Here is a 22,071-nt window from a genome sequence, read left to right as displayed (position 1 = left end):
ATATTGTCGGTTTTCTTAACTATAAATCCAAGCAGTGTTCTAATCTCTAAATAAAAACACGTCTTAATGATTTTGCTTTTATTTCTTCTTTTAAATTAGTTCTGTATATAATGGTAAAACTGCGATAGACTTACGTCCCAAAGAAAACAAAATACCCCCCTACTGTTTGATGTAGTACAATCCTCACATGTACGTCGTGTACGAGTGCCTAGAAACCATAGTAACGGACCTTACCACCCAAACTAGAGGGTGATCGATTGACTTTTAGCGGGTCCTTAATATAATATCTGCTCCTAAATGAATTCAGTCATCTTTTAATTCAATGTTTTATTTTTTAAAAATCACAGTACGGTCGTTTTATTGATTCAAATAGCTTTTTCGGACGAGTTTCTTTTTTGAATAGTGTGTAAATAAAACGACCAGTTATTAAATACGTTTTAACATTATTTTGTTTTGAAGAGATTCTATGGCGGTAATAGATGTTTTACTGCGGTTATTGTGCGGTGAAAATGACATATTGCCCCCCCTAATGTGACAATGGAATCGCCTTCACGGAAGAGTCGACCAATCAGCGTGCTCAGACGGAAGGTGACATTGATCCGGTGTCATGGCGTCGCTGGGTCGGCTCGGCGGAGCTCTGAGGGCCGGGGGCCGCCTGTTCGGGTCTACGGTGAAGAGGCAGCAAGGAGTCCGCCAGTGAGTGACTGGAACTCCTAGTGAAGGGAGTGGGGCGGTCGTATTGCGTGTTTTCTAGGTCTGGAGGTTCTGGAGCTGATATAAGGCTTCCCAGTGTGATGTGACAGGGCCCAGTGTCAGGATATCTCCATAATGACATTCTATAATATAATAATATCCCTTCACTTCACATACACAGGATATATGGGGAGCGACTGGGGAGCTGGGCCAGCACTGTGTGTAATTGGATGATAGCTAGGATATGCCTGGCAGAAGTTCAAAGGTACATTGCTATTGAAATAAGAATTATCTATATAAAGAGGAAGAACAAGCTTGTAAAATACATGAGATGTCGGTGTTTGAACCTGATGCTTGGTGACAGGTTCTCTTTAAGGAGAGATCAGAAATTGCATCAGTGGTAAAAGTAATGGGTGAGGGGCCAGGATAATTCCCCCTAACCCAGGAATCTGTATATTAATAATATTACAGGTAGTCCCCGAGTTAAGACCTTTTGGGACGACTCCTAGATACAATCAGGACTTCCCTGCTTGCTGTGTGCAGGACAGAGGCTTGATGTGGGGGAGGGGCAGTTTGCATGACTTGCAGAGGAAATCTTTTGCTAAACACAGCTGAGGTTGTGGGTGATCTTAGGGGGTGAGCTCTTTCTGCAGCCTCTTGTAACTGTTTAATGACCAAGACAAACTCTGCAGTTGTTTCTTTTTTGCATATCAAAGCACAGCTTGCTCTAGAAGTTATTGAATGTCTAGGCTCCATAAAGATTTTTCTTGCTTTGTTTGTGAATCACTCACAGTGAGGATTTTATACAGTAACTGACACCACACTGTCTAATAATAATATATTGAGACAAACATCTGTCCTAACTGCATTTATTAAAATAATGTACCTGTTCCGACTTACATACAAATTCAACCTAAGAACAAACCTACAGTCCCTATCTCGTATGTAACCCGGGGACTCCCTGTATGATGATGATGAAACTTTCTATTCCAGGGCTGGAGGTGGAGTCCACATAGAACCTCACTACCGGCAGAGGGTTAAGCTGACCAAGTCCCAGGTTATAAAGGCCGAGTTCCTCAGCGGCTTCATGTGGTTTTGGATCCTGTGGCATTTTTGGCATTCTCCATCTGAAGTCCTGGTAAGTTTTTATCACAGCAGTCAATAAACTCCGGTAATCCAAGGTTGTAACCCCTTCCCATCCTGGTTTGTATTTATTGGTCAGCTAACCTAAAAAACTTGTATTCCATTTTTTTGAAGATGCAGAATAATTCACCATCACCTGAGTTCTTATGGCATTGCTGCGCTGCAGAACGTCATTTATAGGAAAGCAAAGCTAGGAACTTTGTTGTTTTCACGCCCCTTCCGCTCTCCTCAACCAATCACAAACGGGCTTATTTTCTGAGCATACATTACAGAATATATTGTGCTGTGATTGGCTGGGAAGAGAGAAGAGGCGGTGCAAACACTACCACATTTTTTTTATTTCTGCTTTACCTAAAGACACTAAAACAAGGGCAGCAGCCCTGCAACGAAGACTACTTTGTGTCATTCTGTCCCTTTTATATATAAATGTGTCTACTGTTTAAAAAAATGTATCTGTATCTGGATTTCTTTTATAAGGGTTTCCTTCTGCTCCATATTCCAAAAAAGAGAGAGCTCTGCTTCAAAACATCACATTTACATATGGAGGGCTATGCACTCGTCGCTGCTGCCTGCACTTTAATAAAGATTTATATAGATTGAATATTCGGTCATGGAATGTTTTGTGGACAGTTTTTATAGAATATTATTACACAGTATATATCACCGACATATTGCGCAGCACTGTACAAAGTCCATAATCATGTCATAAAGCTGTCCCCTAAAGGAGCTCACAATCTAATGTCCCTACCATAGTTATATGTCATTAATACACTCTAGGGTTAATTTTTTTGGGGAAGCCAATTAATCTGTCCACATTTTTTTTGGAATGTAATAAAATGTAATGGTGTCCACACACTTCAATTTGTGATCCATCAAGGTACAAACAAATGTTTTTTCTTATTAAAATCTGAAAGAGTCTAACTCATGATATTTATTAAAATAAAACTATCCTATAATTAATCTGTATGACAACTATTTATTCACATGTGGTCACCTCAAGCCCTGATCAGCTGCAATATACATGACACTTTTTAGGTTTTGACATCTTTAAAGCGGATTTTAGGGCTATGTACACACCTGCAATTGTTCTTGTCTGATAATCGGCTCAGGGCCGATATTGGACGAGAATCTTGCGTGTGTACAGTGCTTGTCATCCATCATCGGAATGACCGCCCTGGCAGATCCATGGGCGATGGATGACAAACGATCGTAATGCAAGTGAAGAGAAGGAGCGCAGCGGGGTGCCCCTCCATCGTTCTCCCCCTCTCTTCCCCCTCTATAGAGCAGAATGGTGCTGACTTTAGAGAACACCGCTATTGGATGATTGAATCAGAGCTTTGAATGGGCTGTGATATGTTTTTGCTTTATTTATTATTTTTTTGTTTGTTTTAGGGTCACTTTCCTTATCCTGATCCTTCTAAGTGGACAGATGAAGAGCTGGGTCTGCCCTCAGAAGATGAATAGATCTCTGTATTAGCAGTAAGCATATTCTGCTTCTTTTTAATGTTTGGTCATTAAATGCTTTTATGATACAGGTTTCTGGCTGCATGAGGCACATTTCTTTCCATCTAGAATACTATAATAAAACATTGTGATTACGAGTTACCATTGGGGGGGGGGGGGGGGAGCCTGTTGTGAGAGAATGGGCTCTTTTCTTGGGGAAATCTGCTTGGAGACAGAATGTTTATGAAATATGCTCTGTATGTATTTCACCTTTAGAATTGCCAGTGCTGAAATGTAGTATTCAGATAAACACTTCTATCCTGAATACTTATATGAACCCTTTCAGGAGCAGTGATCATTGCACCTTGATAGTCACGCCAACTTAATTAGGGTTCTTTTTTTTTCTAGGTTTAACTTTTTTACATTCTTAAAGTGGAACTAAACCTGCAATATTAACCCGTTCCCATTTTGTCACAGAGTGCTGCCGTCTTCTTCTAAGCTTCCCATACGCAGCTCAGCTTCTTTGATGAGAGTGATCAGGCAGGAGGGGGGATATTGCAGAGGGCACATCGCCTGTTTCTGCAATAATGACCTGCCTGATCGTGTGGGGAAAAAATAGTGGAACTTTAGTTTGGCTTTGAACATGCTTTGTGTTACATTGAACTGTGACAGATTCCAGTTTGCTTGTTCAAGCGGTCACATTGCTGGTGTCATAACTGGAACAGTGAACTTTGCATAGCGATGAAGGAGGGTTTAGTCCCCCTTTAAATCAGCTAAACCCACTCCAGTTGTATTTAAATACAAAATATGGAAAAATTTTTACAGTTCATTTTTCATAGGAAGCAGCCAAAGTTTAAGTAGAAAAGCCTGTCCACTGTCAGCATGATGTATTAAAAGAGACCCTTGGTTTCCTAATTGAAACAATAGTCCTTGCAGATGTATTCCATTTGGCTGACAGGGAAAGGCCCTGACTATTTTTACACTGACGTTTAGTCACACAGCTTTTGTCCCAGCCTGTGATGGCACAGTGAAAAGAGAGGCTGCAGACTGATGAATTTGTCTTTCACCATGTTCCTTGTTTGCACACTGCAGCAACTGATTGGCTCCTTCTGCTGCTTCTCCATCTTCCTGTCTGAGCTCTGCAGTATAGGAACTGAAAGAGGCTTTTGGCACTTACTCCACTGGCTTTTACAAATACATTTATTAATGTACTAATGATTACAGATTACTATTTGTCTAATATTTCTTCCTGGAGTTTAAAAGGGCAGTTACATCAAGATGATGTTTTACTTCTGTTTGACAGAGGAAAGGTTCTGTTTAATGTCTCAATGGTACAATTGCTTCAAAATAATGGAATCTGTGTTCTTGCAGTTTGTACATTTGTTTTTTTTGCTTTTTGTGCGAACTTGTATAAAATATTTGCACATTTGTCCATTATCTAATTTTTATTATTTTTTACAGGTGTAATCCCTCTCTGATGCGCGTCTCATGATACTTATTGTAAATAAATATATAGTAACTCTTCCAATGTTTCTGTTTTTATTTTTAAATACCATTCTCTCATTTGTTCCTCCTATCAAAAGATAAATTGTTGAGCCTGATGTATATCCATTTATGAAAATGTTAGGGGTTTCCTAAGTTTAAGATATTTAGTAATGTGATTTGGGTTGGCTTGCTCTAAGAATCACTGGCACTGGTGATGAGTGTTTTCCTCTGAATATAAAGCCCAAGAAAACCTAAAATTGAACAAGGCAAATTCTAATGACAAGCAGGCTGATTAGTCAATACAACCAGTGTGTAAAATCAAAGTGGTGGACAGAATATCTGTTTATTGGAGAAGTGTGCTTGTACACTGCATTACTTCCCATGTCTGAATTCAGATTGGGGAGGGGGGACATGGGAAAGATGGAAGAACAATAAATGCCAGGTACATTTCCCAGCAAGAGAAATTCATAGTGGAAGTGATTGACGAAATGTAAATTGTGGTCAGATGCTTTCTCAATACCTGGTAATGGAAAAACTAAAAGGCAGAAGAGTTCAGGCTGGAAAAGATACGTTTTGGCGGTAAAGCTGGGTAAACCAGCAAATCTGGAATTGATCTGGTCCAGGATCAAAAACATTTGCTAGCAAATGACTGAAGAAATCCATTCCAGGTTTGCTGAATTACCCAGATTATTATTATTATTATTATTATTATTATTAAACATTCACTGATGACAGTGCTCCCTCTCTCCTCTCTGTCTTCTCTCTCTCTCACCAGCCTTGGAGTACTTTAGTAAATCGGGCCGATTGCATAAACTTTTTGGTTACAGCCAAGCTATCTTCAGAGAGAAGTCAATACCACTTCTCAAGAGAATCCCACCACCACCCCTACTATGAAGCAGTGAGGTAGAGCTGTAATTTAGGGGTGTGTATGCTGCTCTGACTGGGGATTTAGTCAACCTATTATCAGCACTTTATTACAAAATTTGGGAAGCAAATCCAAAGTCAGGTTGGAAGATTTCAAACTTGTAGTTCATATTGGACAACCAAAGAGTTTTCAGGACATGGAGTCTTTACCAAGAAAAGTGGCCAGTTTGACCCCATTTACAATCGTCACAAAAGACTGCAAGCTTTCCGTAGGCTGAACTGGGCAACACATAATATGAAGATATGCATTAGCAGGGCTCCAAACTTTTTGCAAAGAGGGCCAGATTTGGTGAGGTGAAAATGTGTGAGGGCGGACCATTCAGCCTGACACTGTTTCAACCATTAACATTAAATGCAAATTACCTGTTTAATATAAATCAGTATATGGTACGCAGTACGTCATATAAAACTGATCTGATTACAGGAATATATAATTAAATATATAAAATATATTACAGCAATCATCCAATACAATAAAATCATGAACAGGTGCAGTGAATAACATTTATTTTCTCATTACAGGGGCACTTGTCAAACTGGAATATATTAATTGGCACGTTAACAGGAGCGTCATAAAGATAATGGGGATGATGTATTAAAACTCTCCAAGGCTGGAGAGGATACACTGTCATCAGTGATCAGCAACCTGGAATGGATTTCTTAAAAGTCATATACCATTTGTTAGCAAATGTTTTGAATCCTGGACCAGATCCATTCCAGGTTTGCTGGATCACCCAACTTCTCTGATGAAAACATATCCTTTAATAAATCAGGCCCAATGTGTTTGAAGCAGGAAATTGGGGAAAGGCCAAGGATTTGAGTGCTATTGACAGATTGTGATGGTTAGACAACTAGGTCAGAGCATGGCTGCTGTATGCATTGCACTGGTTAGTAACTACCAAAGGTGGAACTAAGGGAAGCTGTTAAATACCCTACAGGGTTATGGGGTGCCCAAGGCATTTTGATTTGTGTGGAGGAAGAGGGGAATTGCCCATATGCTCCTGCTCCACAGATGAACTACTTTAGCACAAATCACAGAAAAACATATACCTGTCAAGACAACTTATCTGTAGCCAGCCGCAGTCCAGTCAAAATGTCCATACCATCCCTTGCAATGAACACAAGTGACCGAACAGTGAGATTTTAAGAGCAGTGTGTGTAATCCCCCAGGTTTGTAGTTGGTGTGTGCTGTGCAGGACCCGCTCGGACCACGTCCACTCTGATTCAAAGAAAGATCTCTGCATGGAGTCCACACTGACACCAGACTCCATGCAGAGAACTTTCTTTAAATCAGAGTGAATGTGGTTCGTGCGGGTCCCGCACAGCACACGCCAACTACAAACGTAGGAGATTCCCTTTGCACACACATGGGCCGCATATTATTCTTTTGATGACAGGCTGCGGGCCAGTGAAAACCTGAACGCGGGACGGACTTTGGACATGCCTGGCATAAGGGGTCCATAAATAGGTGTGGATTTACATGTTTTCTAATTGAATCCAGTCTGATAATGTGGGAAAATCTCAACCTTTATAAATTGACCCCTAGAAGTGTAATTGGAATTCCATTAAAAATAATGGGAATATATTGGTTCTTAAAATAATTTTATGGCTTTGCAAATAAATGATCACAACTGTAATAATGAATTTACTTTAAGGCCATTATGGTGTTGTTTAGCAGAATTAAGCTTAAACTTTAAAAACTGAGAGCAGGTAGGTCTTTTATTGTAAAAAGGACTTTTTAATGTTAGAGATTTTAGCAGGAAAGTGGATTAAAGATATATAAATGAATATTCCTTGCATTGTTTACCACAAGGGTTATATCACTAAACATAAGAAGAAACTGTTGCACCTCCAAGAGGCCGCAGGTTGTATTTGAACTTTGATGAAGGCTCTGGTTTTCTGTATATTTCCAGCAGTATTTTCTAGGTCTCATGCGCTTTTCTCACAGGAATGGAAGTTCCAACGTCTGTCCCTAAAAACACAACACATGATGGATTTGTGTTATACATACGTTTCTAGCTCTTAATGGAGTATATGAGATTTTGTGTGTGGCAAAAAAAATGCAAATTGTATTAAAAGAAAAAGTTTTTTTAGTTGTAAGTAACGTTTATGTTTTTTTCAGAATCATAATTTTGGTGTCATAAATGTAATATATAATAAGTGAGTGAAGGTGGCATTGGGTCAGCCATCTCTCAGCATAGGTCAACTTAGGCCAAGTAATTTCTACTAAATTATATTGGAAGTTGAACCACAAAGAGAATTTTACACGCAATGACTGACAGGAGGTCATCATGGTAAGAAATGTATATGACAAGAAACTGAATGAAATACATACTCTCTGTAGTTATCATGGTAGCTGTGCACACCGGTCAGGTACTCATTAGGAGGTGCATCCCATCTCAAGTAGGTATCAAAGTCATTGACATATCCACTCCATTTACAGTTATGGGTAGCGGGCACCTCTCCTTGGCAGCAAAGAAATTTCCACCTAAAAAATGAAAGATCTTGCTATTGTCTTAGGACATGTAGGAATAATTTAGTGGTAGAGCTGAAGTTCAAGAAAGATTGTCACAAGCTAATCATGCTGAGTCCAACTGTCTTGATGATTTTGCCTTTGCAATTGAGATCATCGTAGACAGCAGTTTAGTGTTCGTATAACATTACTCACCTCCTGTCTTCCTTGTTGTTATCATGGTAGCTCTCCATGCCACTAATGACAGAACCGAATGGGCAGATGAAAGTGAACTCTTGGTCAAAGTCATTGACGTATCCTGTCCAGGAACAAGATGCAGCACTGAAAGTGTTCTGACAACTGAAGTCCCAAACTCGGTCTTCACGCTTATTGTCATGTATGCTGAGAGATGAGATAGAAGGAGGTCAATAAGTGGTTCTAACATACAAACACTAGTTAGATAAAAATATGATAAGAACTCTTTATTTGGTCTTTCTAAGAACATTTGCACTCCCTTGGAAAAAAGTTATAAGAAGAGTTTTTAGATTTTTTTACCTGATGACCATACTGATGCTCTGGTGGCTCAGACATTGAAAATGGAGAAGTTGGTCATAGTCATTAACCCATCGTTCTGAAAGAAAGAACCAAAACCCTCAATTATATCATCAAGCAAAAATGTGGCTGTATGTGTATAAAATGACTTTGTAATCCTTTTCTGAAAAGCATAAATGATACATTTGTTTATGTTGCTAGAAGTAACATCTTTTTGAAGTTTGTGTTTTTAAAAAGGAGGAGCTTCTATATCAGAGCAGAAAATATATGACTGACCTACAAAAAGTCTGTGTGAAGATTACTGGGCATGGCACACGCAGAGGGAGGAGCAATGCACAAATCACTGCATTATCTGGTCTACGGGTACCTTAAAACCCTATATTTAGTCTCCAAAAAACAAGGGGTCTCTGGCAGACAGCAAAAATGAAGACATACAGTACATTTTAACAACAAATCATGGCTCTGGGTTGACATATAATGTTAAATATACTTTGCAGCTTCCAAACCGCTTCATAATTTCTACTAGTGCAGCAAATATACAGAAAATGTATATCCACACAGCACAAACACCTTCATCCAATCACCATGGCATTGCATACGCTGATTGTCCAAGAGTAATCTTATCCCTATTGTCAGGAAATCTGTATAGATGTTAGGCTACATACACACATGCAATAATTATCCTTGGAAACGAAAGACAAGCGACCGATCGTTTGATAACTGTTAACAAAAAAAGTGAATGACGCCAACGAACGAGGAATGTCGCTGGAAATGAACGACGGTCTCAGCGGATCTGATTGGGCAAAGATCGTTCAATATCTATTGTGTGTACGGTTGTTCAGTGATCGTGGATGTACACTTTCTCCTGCACACGTCACTTCCTGCATCGTTCAAATGATCGTATCCAGTGTGTGTACATTATTGGTGGATTATATTTAAATGATCATATCCTTACAGCATGTACAGAATTGTGCACAATATGATAGTTCAAAATAATCTTTGATCAGTCGTTAATCATTCGTTTGCTAAAGACAATTACTGCACTTGTGTACGTAGCCTTGGACCATTGAACTACCGGGCTGAAGGTGGGAATTGTTAGTGAAATATCAGTGTAGAGGGGTTAAATGGCATTATAAGGGAAGATAGGTGGTGTCTTTCACATATAATTACTCTTCTATTGTTACAGTATGTTTTTTAGATGGCTCCTAAATTGTAAAGCTATTCTACTCAAATCCTTTTACATATAAATTTTGTGTTTGAATGCATTCCCTGTGTGATTTATCTGATATAAGCAGTTAGGCAGAGGTGGTATAGCAGCAAATCTACTCTACAAAGACATGTTATAGCAGGAAAAGCTAGAGTAGCTACTATTATACTACTATTCCTATACTAGTATGGGAAACATGAAAATGTGAAAAATCTTGGAATAAGACCTAAACCCAATAACAAAAGTATAACATATCGCCATATCGTTTTCTCTTTTACAGACAAGTAAGCCTGCCAGAAATACATTGTCTTTAGCACTCTGAGCATAGAAACACAACATTGTCTTGCCTCTGTAAAAAACTTATATGTAATGTAGATGAACTAAGGCTTGTATAGTTCAATTCCCACCTGGAAGGCAACTATGGCTCCCTCCTTAGATACAGTAAGGGAGTTAATGGCCCTAAAACAGGAATATGTCTAATAAAGTCTGAAAAAGAAAACAAATCAAGCTACAACATCTAAGGACTGGAAAGCTACAATCTATTACTGTTTTTTAGATTTCTGTTTTATTGTTATTAATAATAATAATAATAATAATAATAAACAGTATTTATATAGTGCCAACATATTGCGCAGTGCTGTTTTTGTCTTTTTATTGGCTTTAAAGGAACCACTGCAATAAGTCATTAAATACACACTGGCTGGAAATACCTGTCTATCCCTGTAATGTTACCTTGAGGTGCAGCCACTGCCACAGTGACACTCAGCAGGAGAACCAGGACCACCTTCATGACTTTATTATTGGAGATGTCCTGATCCTGATGTTATGATGAGATGTTGAAAATTTGGAGTAGCTGGTATTTTCAGGTTCAGCGGCTTTATAAATTGAGATGTTTTCTTATACATTAACTACCTGTCCCTCAGATATCGCCTCTAATATCAGCATTGGGTTAGGAGTGAAGGTCACAAATAACATGATTGACAGTACAGCTCTCAGTTTATACATTACGAAGCGTGTCACCAAGCTATTGAAGGGTTGCTGAAATTCTCAAGGTTAATTCACCGCACCCAGTCCCCAACAATGTGTTAATGCAGCGTGCATTGAATAGCAGGTGTCAATGGACCCCCTCTGCATGTTGGGGTGTTATGGTGTACTGCATTAAAAATAGTATTGGTCTGGGTTTTGGTCAGATTGCAGATTGTTATGACAAATTCAGCATCTTGTAGGGGACAGGTAAGATTCTTACACTTGTTATGAGAACTGATCATGATTAAACCATCATGTAAGTAGGGCTTTTTGGTGTTGAAGAAAAGTGGTTGTGAAACCAGCAAGCAGTTGTTAGTAGCATAGGGGAGGTGACCCATAGAAAAGGAACCCAGAATGAACTCAGAGACTCTTGGGAAACTATCTAGGCTCGAGGTTATAGCTGTGTTCTTGATATTAATCTAAATAGCAGGACATCAGATTACATATATGCATCTGATCAAGTCAAGTTCTATAGAAGAGTCATTCCAGTCAGCAGGTACAACCAACAGAGATAGTGCTGGGCTCACTGATTTGGAAATCCCTGGATTCTTTACTCATAATGGCACATGAATGTACACTTAAATTTTTGTAAAATAACAATCATGAATTTCCTGAGTCACTGGGCTGATTTATTAAAACTCTCCAAGACTGGAGAAGATACATTTTATCGATGAACCTGGGTGATCCAGCACATCTGGTGTGGATCTGGTCCAGGATTAAAAACATTTGCTATCAAATAGCAAATTACTTTTAAGAAATCCATCCAGGTTTGCTGTTTCACCCAGGTTTATAGTCTATCTTCTCCAGTCTTGGAGAATTTTAATAAATCAGTCCCACCGTGTTAGGCTACGTACACACACCCAATGGTTCTCGTTCGATATTCGTCTCAGGGCCAATATCGGACAAGAAACTGGCGTGTGTACAGCACCCGTCGTCCATCGTCCGTGTATGGTTGTCCGGACGATGGACAAACGATCTTAATGAAAGTGAAGAGGGAGCGCGCACAGCAGGGTGCCACTCCGTTATTCTCTCGCTTCTCTCTCCATAGAGCAGAACGGTGCTGTATGTATAGCATTCATTCATGCTGCGTGCAGTTGTTGGAGTTAGACAAATATTGCATGTGTGTATGCAGCCTTAGTGTTAAAACCAGAGGCATAAATTACTATTTTCAGAATATACCCAATTATGGCATCCTTAGAAGGACATTCCACCATGCTAGCTATTCTGCTTTCTAAACCCAGTAACTGTAAAAGAGGCTTACAAACTCTTTTTACAGAAAAAGTGCTTTGGATAATCTCTTGTGCCCTTCATCTGACCAAATGTTGTAGCGGTGGTCACAAAGTCTCTAAGATTCTATTTTAGACAAAGCTGCTGCTTGGCTTCTTCTTGGTTTGGACAGATTTGATATTGAATACGTGGTGTCTCATCACTAGTATTTAAGATTCCTTTGTATACTCCTGAAGAAGTGGTATTAACCCTGAAACGTGTTGAGCTTATCTGGAGGTACATGTGATTTATGCTGGAAATTTTATGTTTTGTGATGTTATTAGGCCGATTTACATCCCTGATTGTTATAATATAGCTATGTTGTTGTAATCAGAATAAAGTCTGTTTTTAATAGAATTATATGTGTTTACCAATTAATGCCCCAAAAACATCCCCTTTTTTACCTTTTACCTCTATTATATTAAGATTTTAAAGTTGACAGATGCATTTTAAAAAGTGGTTTAATGGACAAAATGTAAACATTTATAAATATGGTTTTTAATATAATTGTTACACCACTCCTCTACATTACCCCTAAACATTTCCAACCTGAATGACCACTGGTAAGTCAGTGACTTGAAAGTATGTACAGCAACATATCATGGGGCAATCTGTGGGGCAATTCAAAGTGTGGACGTAACTTTGGATAAAAGACTTCCTTTAACAAGATTATTGGGTGATTCTAGGAAGCCAGAGGCCAATGCTGGGTGCTAAAGGCCAAGTTTAAAGTTTGCTTTTTTTATTGGATTCACAAAATGTAATAGTTGGTTTGATATATATTTTCTTTAGCAAGGTGTATAAATATTGTATTTGTATGTACAGTAAACTTTATTAAAACTTAGCATTCCCAGTTCTGTATAGCTTTGGTAGCCACATTAACCACTTTTTTTATTTTTACATGTAAAGATGTTATAATGTATGTAAACCCAAACATGACATATATAGCAGTTAAACAGTCTATAGATGGGGTGGTTGCATTGGTTCTCTAACTTAAGGCTTTATTCCTTAGATTTCACCCGGTGATCCTGCCAGGAACATGGTAGAATGACAAGTGTTCTTTATATAAAGAGGAGCAATGTTGTCACCCTAGACCGCCCTCCTGGCCTCCCTACATATCTAATCTCTAATACATAAGAGTGGGGAGTTCTCTAGTTCACAAAAGATAGCCGAAATCTCAACATACCAGCTAAGTACACAGAAACAAGGTCACTGGATTTCTGCAAAGATCAACAGGCATTTCTGTCATGCAGAAAACGTACATAACAGCAGCCTTAAACTATATTGTTCAGGCATAGCATTGTATGATGTATGTGTGTGTATATACATAAAGCTTTTTTTATTATTATTACTATTACACAGTATTTATATAGCGCCATCATTTTACGCAGCGCTGTACAAAGTCAATAGTCGTGTCACTAACTGTCCCTCAAAGGGGCTCACAATCTAATGTCCCTACTATAGTCATATGTCATTATTGTAGTCTAAGGTAAATTTAGGGGGAAGCCAATTAACCTAACTGCATGTTTTTAGGATGTGGGAGGAAACCGGAGTACCCGGAGGAAACCCACGCAGACACGGGGAGAACCTGCAAACTCCATGCAGATAGTGCCCTGGCTGGGATTCGAACCTAGGACCTAGCGCTGCAAAGGCTGGAGTGCTAGGGGATTATTTTTTCCTGTGCATGGACCACATGTCCTCTATTCCCCAGCAGTGGGTGATGGTACGGCTCGTTCTTCCTTGTGTGTGTGTGGCATGTGCTGACCATTGCTTACCTTTAATGCCCTCTTCTTGTTCTTCACCTGCCAAGTGAACTAGCTCATAGGTGATGATACAAACTAATTCTTTTTTTTTAAATAAAGCTTTATTGAAATAGCAAATAACAGTGTACAGTATGTTACATTTGTTTTTTTTAAATAAAGCTTTATTGAAATAGCAAATAACAGTGTACAGTATGTTACATTTGCAAGAAATACGTACATATTGTCAAATACAATTACAATGGATAAACATACATGTCTTTTCATATTTATAATATATTTTCATGTTTCAACAGGCGTAATCATGTAAAAAAACAAAATAAACATGTAAAAAAACTGCAAGAACAGCCACCTTATAAAGGGTAAACAACAATAGTAAATTGGTTAAGATGTTGCGCTTTTCCGTTTGCCCTTGTGGCTTTAGGATAGAGAAAGACAGAAAGAATGACAGAAAAAAGGAGGGGATATTGTGCAGAAGCAAATATTTGTATCTTTCAGCAGAATGGACTCTCTATGAAGTATCATTGTACATATTTCTATATTCTTGGGAGTCATGAAAGTTCCACCATAAGGCCCAAGTGGTATAATATTTTGTTATAGCATCCTGGAAAGCATGAATCATTTCCTCCATTTCTGATATATGATCAATTTGACCAAACCATTCACGTAAGGTTGGTCTAGACATCGATTTCCATAGTCTCGGAATCAACAATTTGGCGGCATTCAAAACAAAGAATAGAAGTGTTTTTTATATTGTTGTGGTGTTTTGTGAGTGTGGTGTAGCAGAATTTGCGCTGGGGTTGTAATATCATGTTACCCTGTAATTTTCGGTAACAAAATGATAACTTTATCCCAAAAAGGTTGAATATTTGGGCAGCTCCACCACGTGTAGAAAAGAGCCTTCAGCAGATTTACATCTCCAGCATTTTGAGTCATTTTGACGGTGAAGTCTAGAGGCACTCTGTACCATCTTGTGAGTGATTTATCTTGTATGTTCACATTTTGTGAACCTTTGCTCGTAATTATGTTGATATTTTCCCATTCGCAAACTCCATCCCCAGATCTAACTCCAACTGCAAACGAAAACGATCCGCCGGGGTGTCCAGGGGGACTGAAATTAGGTTGTATATCATATAGATATGTATATAGATTGTGATATTGTATGCCTTATTGGTCCAGTGGATTGGCACAGCTTTTCAAACATAGTTGTTTGTCTGCAGCATAATCTATTCTTGTCTAAAGAATGGAGGAAATGTCTTAATTGGAAATAGGACCACCACGGTAATATTTTGCCTTCATTCTCGGCTTGCAGTGCTTGTTTGTCTTTGAACCTGCCCCCGATAAAAAAAATGGCCCGCCAGTAGTTTTCGATCCTCTCGCTATGATTTAGGAAACTCATTTGAGAGACCTGGTGGGAATGCAGGGCTGGACAACATTGGGGTGAGAGGACTTGGAGAAGACAATATATTATTAAATCTACGAGTCATCAGCATAAACACCCTTAACAAAGCTCCAATAAAAGGATGGGGCAAGAGCTCTGGGTCTAAATTCTTTCTCTGAATCCATGGGATAGAGTTCAGTGGTATTGTGGAGTATATCAGTTCTAAATTAACCCAGTTCTGAGATTGCAAACTAATTCTCACTAATCTGATGTGGGACAGGACCTGGAGAACAGGTAGGTAATGGGTCTCTGTATCTTTTGTCCATAACTAGAAGGTGTAGGCTGTCACTTGCGAGGTTTTTTTGCCAAGAAGAATGGGCATCTTTATTGCATGAAGAGAAATGACAATCACAAACAACTGCTATTCATTATTGATACTGAATATGAATGATATGAAGAACTTATAATATGCAAACTTTAAAGATGTCCATTTTATTCTTTTATTGCCTCACTTTGCTTTATATTTGTATATGAGCCAATTGTATGTGTAAATGGCAAGGCAAAGGTGTGAAATCTTTTTTTTTCCCTTCCTTGTACAAAAAAAAGAGGTAGAAGTACACCTCCGGTCTACTACTGGTTAACTCTTAGACAAACTTGCATTGCATAAACGAATGTACAGCCCAGAATTTTCATATTCTTTATAAGACATTTTAAAGGCATGAATGTGGGTTCAAGAAGTGTAAATTAGTAATCATCTTTCAAAACTTAGATTACATTTTACAAAACACTAGAATTACATCACAAAATACAAGAAGAAACTGTTACACCTCCACGAGGCTGGAGGAGGTATTTCATTTGTGATAAAGGCTCCAGTTTTGCCAGAATATTAGAGCAGGATTTCCTTTGCTCATGCCCTCTTCTCACAGGAGTGGAAGTTCCAGCGTCTGTCCCTAAAAACACAACGCATGAAGAATTTGTATGAAATGATAAAGAAACAACAAATGCAAACATTTTACATCTTGGTGCAGTATATGAGGAACCAGCACCTACTATGTACACAATTTACAGCGTTTGCATAATGGAACCCGTAAAAAAGGTATTTCCATTAATTCTTTTGTATTTTTTTAAACTTTTGGGGCAATGCAGTGTGGTAATAAAAAATTCAGTTCACAAACTACACATGAAACGACGCTGATAGCAGGGCTAATGCTGTATTTAGGCCAAGATGATATCCCATGTTGTCTTCAAAGTCCCATTTATATATTTTTTAATTAAATTATTACAGCATAGTTTGGGATTTGCAGATTTTCCCAGCAGGATTCCATAAGCCCCAAATGAACCAAACCAGGGCAGATTCACTCATAAATACTCAGGATTTCCAACCATAAGGCGGTAAATTGACTTTCTCAACCTTTTTACCTGCAAATAATTCTTGAAAATATTTTCAGGTATCAGGGAACCTCTGCAAAAATCTATCATGAAACTGTTCATGGAACATAGCATTGGTGATTGGTACGTGATTGGTATGCATGGAGTATGACACCCAGAACTGAGCAGTGTATAATACTTCTGTGATCTATATGGTACAAATTCATGACATTAAAAAAATATTAACTAGAAAAGGAACACAGACTGTGAAAATCTTAGGGTATTCCTACACCAGCTAACACAATGAACACTTACAATGCATGTTGGTGAGAAGTTCCTCTCTATCCTTTCCTCCCTCATGAAGGGGGGAAGGAAGGATAGACCCCTTAGCTTAAGGGACCCCTAGCTACTTCTAAAGATACCCTTTGGTTCCATAGAACCATTACTGAGAAAGTGGTGGTGGCTGTTCTCATAATGACTCTCTCTCTAACAAACAATTCTTATTGATAAGAAATGTATATGACTGGAAGAGTAAAATACATACTCTTTATAATTATCATGGTAGCTTTGCACACCGGTCAGGTACTTGTTAGGAGCTGCATCCCATCTCAAGTAGGCATCAAAGTCATTGACATATCCACTCCATTTGCAGTTACGGGTAGCGGGCACCTCTCCTTGGCAGCAAAGAAACTTCCACCTGTAAAAATTAAGATGTTACCAATGTCCTAGGTTCTGTAAGAAAAATTTTGTTTTGTTTAAAATGATCCAGCCTTTGCTAGTGAAATCATTACTGATATCTGTTCAGTGTTTTCATTACATTACTCACCTCCTGTCTTCCGTCTTGTCATCATGATAGCTCTCCATGCCACTAATGACAGAACCGAATGGGCAGATGAAAGTGAACTTTTGGTCAAAGTCATTGACGTATCCTGTCCAGGAACAAGATGCAGCACTGAAAGTGTTCTGACAGCTAAAGTCCCAAACTCGGTCTTCATACTTATTATCATGCATGCTAATAGATTATAAAGGAAAGAGGTCAATGAATAATTCTTCTATTTACACAAACACTAATAAATAAAAGAGTATAGAGAAGGTTAGGTAAGTGCCAGTTTTAGGGGAGTTACATTAGAAATGTTCACTGAAAGCAGCAGAAAATGATTCTTATCATCAAAAATTGGCACTCACATGGGGTATAATGAACCAAACTAATCTTAACCTCCATGACAATTCTTGCAAGTTGCAAAAAGGAATTTTACCTGATGACCATACTGATGCTCTGGTGGCTCGGACATTGATAATGGAGATATTGGTCATAGCCATTAATCCATCGGTCTGAGGGAAAGAACCAAAATCCTCAATTATTATCATGATCAAGCAAAGATGTGGCTGCACATGTATAAAATGCCATTGTATTGAACTTTTGAAGCACATGTATGAGATAAATAATTTTATTGTATGAAATAATTGTTGGGAATAGTAACATCTTGGTAAAATGGTCCTTTTAGAAAGTTGGAGTTTTTGTATCCAATGTATAAAAATGTATCTAATATAAAGTGGCGCTATAATAATACAAAGATTGTCCAACGCTTCTAACAGAATTCTCAATGTTCCAAAATAAACAAAAAATAAATCCAGAATCCAACATCCGATGATCTGTATATGTAGATGTATATCCTTCCTCGCTTCACTTTTTCAAATTTCAAAAAAACTTAATCAAATGAGCTTTTACACTCACCGACTCAGCAACAACGAGCTAATACCATCTCATCTCCTGGCCCAGAAACAACGTACACAGTTGGGTCAGGATCTCTTGTGCCTCTGTCACTTCTAAAGTTCTCATCACAAACAAATATAAAAAATAGATGTGCTCTTCCAAAAAAGGAGCCCCATGTCAGGAAACCTTCAGCTCCCTATGTCACCTGCTGGTGTCACTGGGGTTTAGCACACCTTGCAACTAGCAGGCGGCTTGCTGCAGTCACCTCCTGGTTTGGCAACACCCCTGGCTTTTTATTAGTAGAGCTATATATTTTGGCTTCACTAACTTCTCATTGCCTTAGCATTGCACCTGAAGATTTGTACTTGAAACCTTGCTGGTGCTCTGACCACTTGCTCTTTGAAATCCTCACCTTGCTCTGTTCTGTTTATTTCTTGCCTGATGCATATGTGATGTGTTATCACTATTGATTGCTATATCTTGTATGCATGCACTTTGAAATAAACACATTTAACGTATCTCTGTTTTCGTGGCTATTTAGTGTATGCTGCCAATGTTTGTCTCCCTTCAGTTCCTGCTGGATGAAGTCCTGACCCCCAAAAATGGTGCAGACTGTTAGTTATTTCAATAAAATACTAAAAATAATTAAAAAAAAACAAATGTCTGAACACAAAAAAACTATCTATGATAGCCGACATCAACATGTGCTACACATCAAATGAATACTGTGCTCTATTTTTGTCACGTCAATGCATTAAGCTCTTCACTACGCATTTCACCATAAGTGGCATTTTCAGGGGGTATTCCCTTCTTTTGGAGAGAGACACCTTTTTTTTTATTTCTATGCAGTGAGAACTTTGGAAGTGATTGGATTGAAACACAAGCACAGGAGATCCTGACCGAGCTGTGTGCAGGTGAATTATTTCCTGTTCTTGAGATGAGATGGTATTAGTTTGTTGTTTCTGGAATGAATGCAACTTTGACTGTTACTTACCTCTGATGATGCATGTAATTCAGTGAGTGTATATAGTAGATGTTACACAGCTAAGCAGTGTTCATCCTACCAACAAATCCTGATTCTAGACTGGCCAGTATCCTGTAATGTGCAAATAGGTCTTTATGGGTCCTAATACATGAAAATGCATTGTGTGCTGGAGGATTGCAAAACATCTATGCTATGTAACAAAACTCTGTATCTGTACAAAACCAGAACCATATTGTCAAACCCAACTACCATTCTTTATTTATATTCAGAACAATGCTGCCAGAACACGGACGGCTACCATCAGATGTTTTTTTCATAAGCACATACAAGTAATGTGTCATTTACAGCTCTGGGGAGGATGTTGCAAAATTTTTTCAGACATCATCCAACATTACCTTTTATTTTACTTCCTGAACTGTGTTGGTGGCTCAGTGGTGACTAGAATTAAGTTTCTATGTGTTCATTAAATCTTTGTTTCTGCTGCAAGAATTTTAACAAAAAAAGCTTTGGGGTTTTGTTTCAAGGAGTGGGAATTTGGCGTTTTCATTTGATTGCAGTGGGTTTCTTGCCTTTTATGATAGGGTTTTTTTGTTATACCCAGGTATAACACTTGTAACTTACCATTTTTTCTTTTGGTAATTTGTTTGCAGCAGCATACAGTATATTACATCATTTTACACTGCCTGGACAAAAAGTGACAATGTAATATTTATTAGGGAATGCATTCACTGTGGTACCTTTTCCATAAGCTTATGCAAAGTCACATTTATTTCCTTGTTCCTAGTTTTTCCCAAAGATCTTGTATTGATGATAGGAGAGTTGGACTGCCGTGTAAAGTCTTCTCCAGTACATCCTAAAGATTCTTAGTGGGGTTAAGGTCTGGATTGTGGTGGCCAATCCACATGTAAAAATGACGCCACTCTTTCACAATTTGACCCTAATGAATCCTGGCATTGTGATCTTGAAATATGCTCATACCACAGAGAAGTAAAATTCCATTGATATAAGAAACTGGGCATTCAGTATTTTAAGGTAGTCACAGTCATGTTAATGTTTAGGCACCTAATGTTGCTGAAGCAGATTTTAAAACTGCCCCCACATCTATGGTCAAAATAAATACCCCCCGTCTGTTCTGTTTCCCCCTAGTACATTTCAGGCAGGTATTGCTTCTGCTACTGGCCAATTTTATGCTTCTGTATCATCTTTATTCTCTCTTAATTTTTAATGAGCTTTTGAAAAAAACAAAATCAAACTTATTGTTTGTTTTTGTTTTATTGCCACGGCAGTAAAGACTGAATAGGAGTGCAGAGCCTCATGGGATACATATGTCACGTATCCACAGAGACTTCAGGCTGCTCCTTCTGCATATGTCCAAACTCAGGCATGTGCAAAAGGGGCTTTCTCCTGCTATGGGAAAAAGTGCCGATCTCATACATACGCAGTGATCCCATTTTCCTATTAATACTGGGTTACGTCACCTGACCTCGCAACCCCACACAGTTTAGCTTTGCTTTACCAGACTTCTGACCAATTTCCATCTGCCACTGTATCTGCTCAAACTACTTGATTTATATGTCAAGCTAATTGTAAAAAAAACTTTCATTCCACAGTCAAGCATGCCCTGCTAGAGTACATTGTTGCAGAAACAATCTATGATAACAGTAACACCGCGTCATTTAAAGGAAAGGTATATGTTATAAGTATAATATATTATGTAAGAGTTTAGCCTAATGTGAAAACTTTTAGCAATATGTGTGGAGGAAAATATTTTCATATTTGTGATTATTTGTACATGGGAACAGCTTTTTTTTTTTACTAATTATATACTCAGAATCTGCTTTCTGCTCTCCATTACCACACAATCGTTCTTCTTATCACACAATGGTTGTTCTTTACTGCTACTTCTTAGACCGCATACACACGCGCAATTTTTTTCGTTGGAAATGATCCTTCACAATCCTTTCCAACAACTAAGCACTGTATGATGCATGAACGAAGAAGTGAGTGGCCTGAGGACAGGGATTATGACATTTGCAGGATTTCCAGGTGGAAAAAAGTGAAAAAGTCTGAAAATGAAAACTATTGAAGCTACATCACACTGGTTAAATACAACTGTACTGTTACCTTGAGGTGCAGCCACTGCCACAGTGACACTCAGCAGAAGAACCAGGACCACCTTCATGACTTTAATATTGGAGATGGAGTTGAGATGTTGGAAATTCGGTGATTCTGGTGTTTCCAAGCTCGGCTGGTTTATAAACTGAGGTTTTTTTACACATTAACCACCTGTTTCTCAGATATCATCCTTAATGGCAGCATTAGGCCCGGAGTCAAGGTCACAAATGACTTGATTACCAGTACAGCCCTCTGTTCACACATTAAAAATGATGTATTTGGGCATTTGTGGGGTGGGGGTGGGGGGCTTGTGGAGGGACGGGGGTTGCCAAAACTTTTTGGCCAGCTCATACTACCCAGTCCGTTGTGATGTGTATTCGTTAGCACGTTGTACTGTACTAAAAAGGCATATTGGAGTGCCCCTTCATAATAAATGAATCCGTGCAGGAGTTATTACAGGTCACTGATGTGAATGGGTCCGTACATAGCACTTTCACCTGGGTCCACAGCCTTATGATTGTGGTAACACATGGTAGAACATCCAGTAATGCACACCACCA

The 22,071-nt window shown here is 38.6% G+C and overlaps 3 protein-coding genes across 3 annotated transcripts in view; 1 reads left to right on the top strand and 2 right to left on the bottom strand.

The window, feature by feature from the left end:
- Positions 1–547: 547 nt before the first annotated feature.
- NDUFB2 (NADH:ubiquinone oxidoreductase subunit B2) lies at positions 548–4,803 on the top strand. The gene is made up of 4 exons (XM_072400213.1): positions 548–696; positions 1,687–1,831; positions 3,229–3,315; positions 4,741–4,803. Exons 1-3 carry the CDS (start codon positions 608–610, stop codon positions 3,298–3,300), a joined length of 306 nt encoding a protein of 101 aa, XP_072256314.1. The 5' UTR covers positions 548–607; the 3' UTR covers positions 3,301–3,315; positions 4,741–4,803.
- Positions 4,804–7,410: 2,607 nt separating this feature from the next.
- LOC140324983 (hemagglutinin/amebocyte aggregation factor-like) lies at positions 7,411–10,689 on the bottom strand. Its single transcript, XM_072403089.1, has 5 exons — positions 10,632–10,689; positions 8,696–8,771; positions 8,357–8,542; positions 8,024–8,176; positions 7,411–7,660 (listed from the first exon to the last, which is right to left on the bottom strand). Exons 1-5 carry the CDS (start codon positions 10,687–10,689, stop codon positions 7,618–7,620), a joined length of 516 nt encoding a protein of 171 aa, XP_072259190.1. The 3' UTR covers positions 7,411–7,617.
- Positions 10,690–16,012: 5,323 nt separating this feature from the next.
- BRAF (B-Raf proto-oncogene, serine/threonine kinase) overlaps positions 16,013–22,071 on the bottom strand; it is a 55,125-nt gene continuing 49,066 nt past the window's right edge. The window contains exons 21-24 of the mRNA XM_072400210.1: positions 17,954–18,029; positions 17,524–17,709; positions 17,242–17,394; positions 16,013–16,279 (exon numbers count right to left, since the gene is read on the bottom strand). Of these exons, the coding sequence (XP_072256311.1) occupies positions 16,237–16,279; positions 17,242–17,394; positions 17,524–17,709; positions 17,954–18,029 (458 nt within the window). The 3' untranslated portion in view covers positions 16,013–16,236. The remainder of the gene's footprint in view (positions 16,280–17,241; positions 17,395–17,523; positions 17,710–17,953; positions 18,030–22,071) is intronic.

Source organism: Pyxicephalus adspersus, chromosome 2, assembly GCF_032062135.1.
Source record: "Pyxicephalus adspersus chromosome 2, UCB_Pads_2.0, whole genome shotgun sequence".
Classification (NCBI taxonomy): domain Eukaryota; kingdom Metazoa; phylum Chordata; class Amphibia; order Anura; family Pyxicephalidae; genus Pyxicephalus; species Pyxicephalus adspersus.
The sequence above is the reverse complement of the archived record's forward strand: the minus strand, read 5'-3'. Positions and strand labels throughout refer to the sequence as shown.